Source organism: Entelurus aequoreus, linkage group LG06, assembly GCF_033978785.1.
Source record: "Entelurus aequoreus isolate RoL-2023_Sb linkage group LG06, RoL_Eaeq_v1.1, whole genome shotgun sequence".
Classification (NCBI taxonomy): domain Eukaryota; kingdom Metazoa; phylum Chordata; class Actinopteri; order Syngnathiformes; family Syngnathidae; genus Entelurus; species Entelurus aequoreus.
The window spans coordinates 18,478,556-18,486,489 of NC_084736.1; the positions used below are offsets into that span (position 1 = coordinate 18,478,556).

General features: G+C 38.9%; 1 protein-coding gene across 4 annotated transcripts in view; it reads right to left on the minus strand.

Annotated features, from left to right (window-relative positions):
- The window catches only part of asic2 (acid-sensing (proton-gated) ion channel 2), a 941,282-nt gene that overhangs the window by 84,231 nt on the left and 849,117 nt on the right, over nucleotides 1–7,934 (minus strand). For all 4 annotated transcript variants that reach the window (XR_009826504.1, XM_062050157.1, XM_062050158.1 and 1 more), the window contains one exon: nucleotides 7,030–7,180. Coding sequence is in view for 3 of the 4 variants with exons in the window: in XM_062050157.1 (XP_061906141.1) it covers nucleotides 7,030–7,180 (151 nt within the window). In the remaining variant the exon portion in view is untranslated. The remainder of the gene's footprint in view (nucleotides 1–7,029; nucleotides 7,181–7,934) is intronic.

The window sequence follows — 7,934 nt, forward strand, 5'->3', positions numbered from 1 at the left end:
TGATGTCAGACAAGGCAGCACAAATCTTCAATGATTACTTTCAAACTAGTAAAAATAACATTTATATCATGTGCTGTCATCTGTGTCAGTACAAATGTTCACATTTCAGCCTACAAGAATTTCACTTGTACAATGGTGTGGCTATGTATGTATGTAGTGTGCATATGTATGTATGTATTTATAATTTATGTATATACAAGTTCATTAAGTTTGTACATAGAGTGAACAGGTAGTTCTAGCTCAGAGTAATTTATGATTTAAAGAAAAGGGGTGGGATTAAATAAGTGTAAACGTCTTCTCACTCCTTTTCAAATATGTAAAAAAAAGAAAGTCCAATGCTCATTTGTTTTCGTTTTTTGTTCTCCATTGTTTTCATTTTGTTGTGATGGCATGCTGACATGCTGCAGTAAATTGTATATGATTTTTATGTTTTAAACACGTCAGCTACGGTTGTAGTCCAAGAACCAGAAGGTACTCACAAGTTACTCAACTGAGTTGTTTTTTTCACGCTTATTCAAGTCATTATTTTGATGACTATGTTTTACTTTTACTTGAGTCACATTATTCTAAAGCAGTGGTTCTCAAACTTTTTTCACCAAGTTCCACCTGAGGAAAAAACAGGGCTCTCCAAGTACCACCATAATGACCAAGATTAAAATACAGTAGTGTAGCGGGCCTAAGTATTCAGCAGAGGTGTGGACTCGAGTCACATGACTTGGACTCGAGTCAGACTCGAGTCATGAATTTGATGACTTTAGACTCGACTTGACAAAATGTAAAGAGACTTGCAACTCGACTTAGATTTTAACATCAATGACTTGTGACTTCACTTGGACTTGAGCCTTTTGACTTGACATGACTTGCTACTTTCCCCAAAACCTAAAGCTTAAAAAGTTATTTGGGAGCGCTCCGTATCTTTCATTTTGTACGTGTCTGTCTGTCTATCAGCGTGTGTGCTGCCTGTCAGCTGGTGTGCTCTCAGTACAACAGCCAATCAAATTACATCTACATTGTTTTCCTCACACAGCATTCATCCAATCAAATTGCAGGACAACCAATGAACAAGAGTTGTCAAACAACGCGCCAGTGAGAAAGATTTATACCAAAGTTGGTTTCGTTCGGGTATAAAAACTACGACTTGGTCAACGAATTGCCGTATGCAAATCACGCAGTTCGAATATTACAGACGGAGACGCAACAACTTCCAACTTCGTTCGACATTTGAAGTTGCACAAAGAAGGGTAAGTTTTGAATGTAAGCTAACGTTTATTGGCTAAGTAACGTGACTTTTATTTGCTGTGTAGTTAAATCAGTGAGGCTGTAAACTCACTGCTAACGTTATAACCATAGACATCTTATAAGGGTACGCAGCATCGAGCGCTACTGCCTACTGGCGCAGACGAGACGCGGGGCCGCCATCTTGGAGTGGTGATCCGCTCCACTCAGTGCAATTCATTTGGCAGGAGCAATGAACTGTCAGCAAATTTAATTCATCTTACCTCACTGAATACCACTGATTTTCACGCGCTTTTTTGTCATACGTGTAGCTATGATAACGGACACATGTTTTATTATTCATAGTTTGCTTAACAGTAATAGAATATTCTTATACGCTATAAGTGACCAGACGTCCGAGATTAAAACTGGGAATATAATCCCAGAGAAAGGGAAAAAAACGGTCAGCTATTTTTAAATTGAAGAAACAATATGATTACGTTATATATACATGCTACATAAACAATGTATGAATACATTAGATATCTATATATCTTATAGACTGTATCTCTGTTGCTGCAGCAGCAGAGAGTTTATTCTGTCTTGACACTTTGTATTGATATTTTGTATTACATTCTTCCCTTAAATGATCATGTTTACAATGATTGTTATATATGTATTTTTTATGTATGTCGCTTTGGATAAAAGCGTCTGCCAAATACTTAAACATATATAAACCCCTGAAAGTCTTTATATCAGCTAAAACCACCAATCTGTTTCACTGGATTCAGAATAAAACCAAATTCTGTTTTACCCAACAATGTTAGTATTTGAATATTGTTACTTGAAGACTTATTCCTGGTTACAATTATACTGTTAAGAAAGTATTGTCTTATATTTTGCCTAAAATGAGAATGCATTATAATCAATGGCGGCTGGTGAATTTTGTTTTAGGTGGGGCAGAAAGTTTGTAAACCAAACTCCTGTAGGGGCGTCATCCTCCCCCAGAAGATTTATTTGTGATTTTCACATACAAATATTGAAGATCTTTGCTCCTTCTCAACTCTGTGGTAATGTTATTTTCATAAAATACAACCAATAGTACATTAATGTTAAATCTTACTTGTGAAAAGTAATCCCCCGATTCCTATTTTCAACAGTCCGCTCATTTGAGCAGGACAACGCTGAACACCAGCCCGGCATCTTTGTTTTCTACCTGTCAACTGTCAGTTTAGGCTGCTCGCCGGCTCCTCATCACCACTTCAAGATGCAAATTGCTCGCGTCACAGCAACCAATATTGCGTCTACTTATAAGATGTTTATGGTTATAACGTCATTTCAAACGCGGCAATATGTTGCGTCCACTGCAGTTTGCTACCTTATTCATACTTTTTGTCAAGTGATTTTTTAAGCAGGGTTGCATGAGGTACCTACACATAACGTTACGTTAGTCAATGTATCACACACAGTAACGTAACGTTAGACGGTGGTCAGCAGCACCGCGTATTTTAGCCACCTACAAAAAGACAAACATAGTCAAATAAAGGTCAGTTAAAATATATACTATATTAAGAATATGTGTACATATTGCATAGGGCCCTGACATCTAAAAAGTACAACTCTGTTCATTGTTATGTTCATGTATTTGTTATGTTTTTCATGTGTATGCACACATCAACACACATACAGTATGAGATGAGATCAATGAGATAAGGTAAGAACAGAATAGAAACTGCTGTGGAACTAGTTACAATGCAATATGCCATGGATATACAATGTTAACACCTTTGTACAAATAAGTACAGTTGCACTTGTTTTTGCAAATGTGTTTATTCTGTAAAGGAATGAGTTAAATGTTTAAAATTGTTTAAACTATTAAAATGACTGGTTAATAGTGCTATTATGAATTGCAATGTCAGTACTATTTTCTTTCCTGCTATTTCAAATGCACTTGTTTTAATAAATAAATACAGCGGTTTAAAAGCATACACAATCTGTGTAAAAATATTAGTCTGTGGTCAAAAGGACTTGAAAGGACTCGAAACTCAAAATGCAGGACTTGTGACTTGACTTGAGACTTTCCAGTCTTGACTTTGGACTTGACTCGGGACTTGCCTGTCTTGACTCGGGACTTGACTCGAGACTTGAGGGCAAAGACTTGAGACTTACTTGAATACTATTCAGTAAAAGCAAGGCAGAGGTTCTATTTAACAAGTATATTTAATGTTTTGTGGCCACTGGAACAATTTGTACTATAACACTGGGAATATAGGAAAATAAAACACTGTACTTTAATCAAGTAATTACTTGGCGTACCACTAGATGGACCCCACGTACCACTAGTGGTACACGTACCTCAGTTTGAGAATCACTGTTCTAAAGTAACATTACTCTTAATTGAGTACAATTTTTAGGGGCTCTACCAACCTCAGGGTACCACTACATTTTCAACTACAAACCCCGTTTCCATATGAGTTGGGAAATTGTGTTAGATGTAAATATAAACGGAATACAATGATTTGCAAATCCTTTTCAACCCATAGTCAATTGAATGCACTACAAAGACAAGATATTTGATATTCAAACTCATAAACTTTATTTTTTTTTGGCAAATAATAATTAACTTAGAATTTCATGGCTGCAACACGTGCCAAAGTAGTTGGGAAAGGGCATGTTCACCACTGTGTTACATGGCCTTTCCTTTTAACAACACTCATTAAACGTTTGGGAACTGAGGAGACACATTTTTGAAGCTTCTCCGGTGGAATTCTTTCCCATTCTTGCTTGATGTACAGCTTAAGTTGTTCAACAGTCCGGGGGTCTCCCTTGTGGTATTTTAGGCTTCATAATGCGCCACACATTTTCAATGGGAGACAGGTCTGGACTACAGGCAGGCCAGTCTAGTACCCGCACTCTTTTACTATGAAGCCACGTTGATGTAACACGTGACTTGGCATTGTCTTTCTGAAATAAGCAGGGGCGTCCATGGTAACGTTGCTTGGATGGCAACATATGTTGCTCCAAAACCTGTATGTACCTTTCAACATTAATGGTGCCTTCACAGATGTGTAAGTTACCCATGTCTTGGGCACTAATACACCCCCATACCATCACACATGCTGGCTTTTCAACTTTGCGCCTATAACAATCCGGATGGTTCTTTTCCTCTTTGGTCCGGAGGACACGACGTCCACAGTTTCCAAAAACAATTTCAAATGTGGACTCGTCAGACCACAAAACACTTTTACACTTTGTATCAGTCCATCTTAGATGAACTCAGGCCCAGCGAAGCCAATGGCGTTTCTGGGTGTTGTTGATAAACGGTTTTCGCCTTGCATAGGAGAGTTTTAACTTGCACTTACAGATGTAGCGACCAACTGTAGTTACTGACAGTGGGTTTCTGAAGTGTTCCTGAGCCCATGTGGTGATATTCTTTACACACTGATGTCGCTTGTTGATGCAGTACAGCCTGAGGGATCGAAGGTCACGGGCTTAGCTGCTTACGTGCAGTGATTTCTCCAGATTCTCTGAACCCTTTGATGATATTACGGAGCGTAGATGGTGAAATCCCTAAATTCCTTGCAATAGCTGGTTGAGAAAGGTTTTTCTTAAACTGTTCAACAATTTGCTCATGCATTTGTTGACAAAGTGGTGACCCTCGCCCCATCCTTGTTTGTGAATGACTGAGCATTTCATGGAATCTACTTTTATACCCAATCATGGCACCCACCTGTTCCCAATTTGCCTGCAATTTGATGTTTGATGAGCATTCCTCAACTTTATCAGTATTTATTGCCACCTTTCCCAACTTCTTTGTCACGTGTTGCTGGCATCAATTTCTAAAGTTAATGATTATTTGCAAAAAAAAAAAAGTTTATCAGTTTGAACATCAACTATGTTGTCTTTGTAGCATATTCAACTGAATATGGGTTGAAATGATTTGCAAATCATTGTATTCCGTTTATATTTACATCTAACACAATTTCCCAACTCATATGGAAACGGGCTTTGTAGAATGTCACTTAAGTAGCAGACTACTTCCTGGTTCGGGGGTGGCTAGTGGACCAATAAGATGGCCGTTACTATGATCCTGGGCACTTGAATCGATGCCAGCAATAAATACATTTCTGTATCCAGACCCTCACCAAAATATAATTGTTCCGAGTTGTCAGCAATGACACAACAAAGCTGGGGGTTTTGCAGGGCAAATAAGTGTTATTTATATGCACTATTGTGTTTATTATTGATTTGTTTGTGCTCATGGGAAGTGTTAACATGTTCCATACTCTCACATTACACATGTATGTAAAAAAACCAAAAAAAAAACAGCCACTATGAATTATTAGCAGCGCCCTCCAGCAGGAAGCTGCGTTTCCAAGCAACAGGCCGTTTGTTTCCTCCGCCTTGTTAATCTTTCATCGGAATAAAACTTGTTTTTTAACGTCCGTCTTTTATTAAATGGGTCCTGTCCTGTTCGTTTCGGGGGCTTTTAAAATGATATTGGATCCCAGTGGAGCGCTATAGTAAGTGTATTGTAATAAAACACTCCATAAATATCAACTTATGTACAGGGTATATCTGCATTCTTCTCCCCTTGGCCGACACACTCAGATTCCGCAGCCTGCTCCCCCGACTGTCGACCACCCACCTCATGATATGACACTTCCACAGCATGTACAACATTTAAACACACAGCTAGCATCTACACAACAGCTAAGCAAACAATAGCACACAAGCTAGATAATACGTAATAATAAGTGCACAATGTTGCAGTGTAAAACAGCACATTTGTCAATATAAACAAGTATCAAATAACTATAGTTGCATATTACTTACACATACAAAGTCTCTAAGGCAGGAGCACATTAGAAATTATCCAGTAACAAACGTGTCCGCATCACTCGAATTACTGCATGACGAGCTTAATGAATTAATGTGGCCGCTTGCTGTCACAAAGAAAACAATTACCACTCAACTTCAACTTAAAAACAGCATGAGTTAATTCTAGACAAATAATAATACATAGGTTAGTGTTTTTCATACGTACCATTGTTCTTTGTTTGACTCATTTCACTTGTTTAAACCTTTTCTAACATTCCACGCAACAAAATAATACAATGTATTACTCCTGCTGATATCGTATCGCCGCAATGTCAGTATCAGGCAATACTCAGGGTCTCAAAAGTGAATAAGTTGAGTTGGGACTGTGCAGTACGGAGGGGATTCATATGGCCCCATTCGTCACGGTTTACCTGACACAGGAAACGTGACAAATCAACACTTTGGTCGCCAGATGGCAGCAGAGTGTTGAATATCTTAAAATGCGTTTCGTGGCAATTCCAAATTTGACCACAGTGTCCAGGGTTTATCATTTTCCCCCAGACTGCATTGTAAAATGATTAACCCCGCCCCTCTTCCTCTCATGCGAGATCCACCCAGTAATGGGGCCATAGGAGTCCCTTCCCTACTGTAAAAAGTCTGAACAGTTTAAAATGTCTTTTTAAGGGATCGTTTCCTTAATAATTAATAACAATTATTGATCAAAACAGCACAAATGAGATCAAAAAGTGAGATATTTCAATTTTATCTCACAGAAAAGGAAGATAAATAAGTATTTTTTTTTGTTGGTATGTACATTGAGATATTTTAATGTCATTTTTCACCCACTTCAATTACTCTGATCCTGTAAATCATTGTGTTTGTTGCATATTATTATATATCCTGAACGGGATTACATATAACCTGACAGACCTAAATACACATAACCAACCACAACGTAACCTCCGCTATAAAGGACAGGTGTGTGCGTCTCACCTGTGTCCCCCCACACCGGCAGGTACTCGTCCTGCTGGATGTCCAGCATGATCTCCAGGCCGTTCCCCGTGCCGCCCTTCATGGTGGTGCGCAGCGACTTGCCGTCCTCGGCCGCGTTGAACATGTAGCACTTGCCGTACCTGGTGAACACCTGCGGACGACACCACAGGGGTCAAAGGTGAGCGTGCCCACGCCCCTGATGCAGAGACAACAACTGCGACAAGCAACCGTACTTCCTTAACTAGATGGTGTACTTCATTTCATTTACCTTTTTTTTATTAGGTAAAAAACATTTGTTTTCGTAATTAAAAACAGGTTTCATGAATTAAAAAAAACTACAAAAAAAGCACCAGTCACACACTATAGTTAAAAGTACAAAGTATTTACAACACAAAAATAAAAGGTTTCAATAAAACTGCAGAGAGTACCGGGCATCAAAAAAGGAGGCTTTTAATTGGAAAGAGGCATTTGAGAAGGCGGAGTTGGATACTAGTCTGCAAATGATGTGTTGTTGTTGAGTGTCTGTGCTGTCTAGAGCTCGGCAGAGTAACCGTGTAATACTCTTCCATATCAGTAGGTGGCAGCCGGTAGCTAATTGCTTTGTAGATGTCGGAAACAGCGGGAGGCAGCGTGCAGGTAAAAAGGTGTCTAATGCTTACACCAAAAATAAACAAAAGGTGAGTGCCCCTAAGAAAAGACATTGAAGCTTAGGGAAGGCTATGCAGAACGAAACTAAAACCTAACTGGCTACAAAGTAAACAAAAGCAGAATGCTGGACGACAGCAAAGACTTACTGTGGAGCGGAGAAGGCGTCCACAAAGTACATCCGAACATGACATGACAATCAACAATGTCCCGACAAAGAAGGATAGCAACAACTGAAATAGTCTTGATTGCTAAAACAA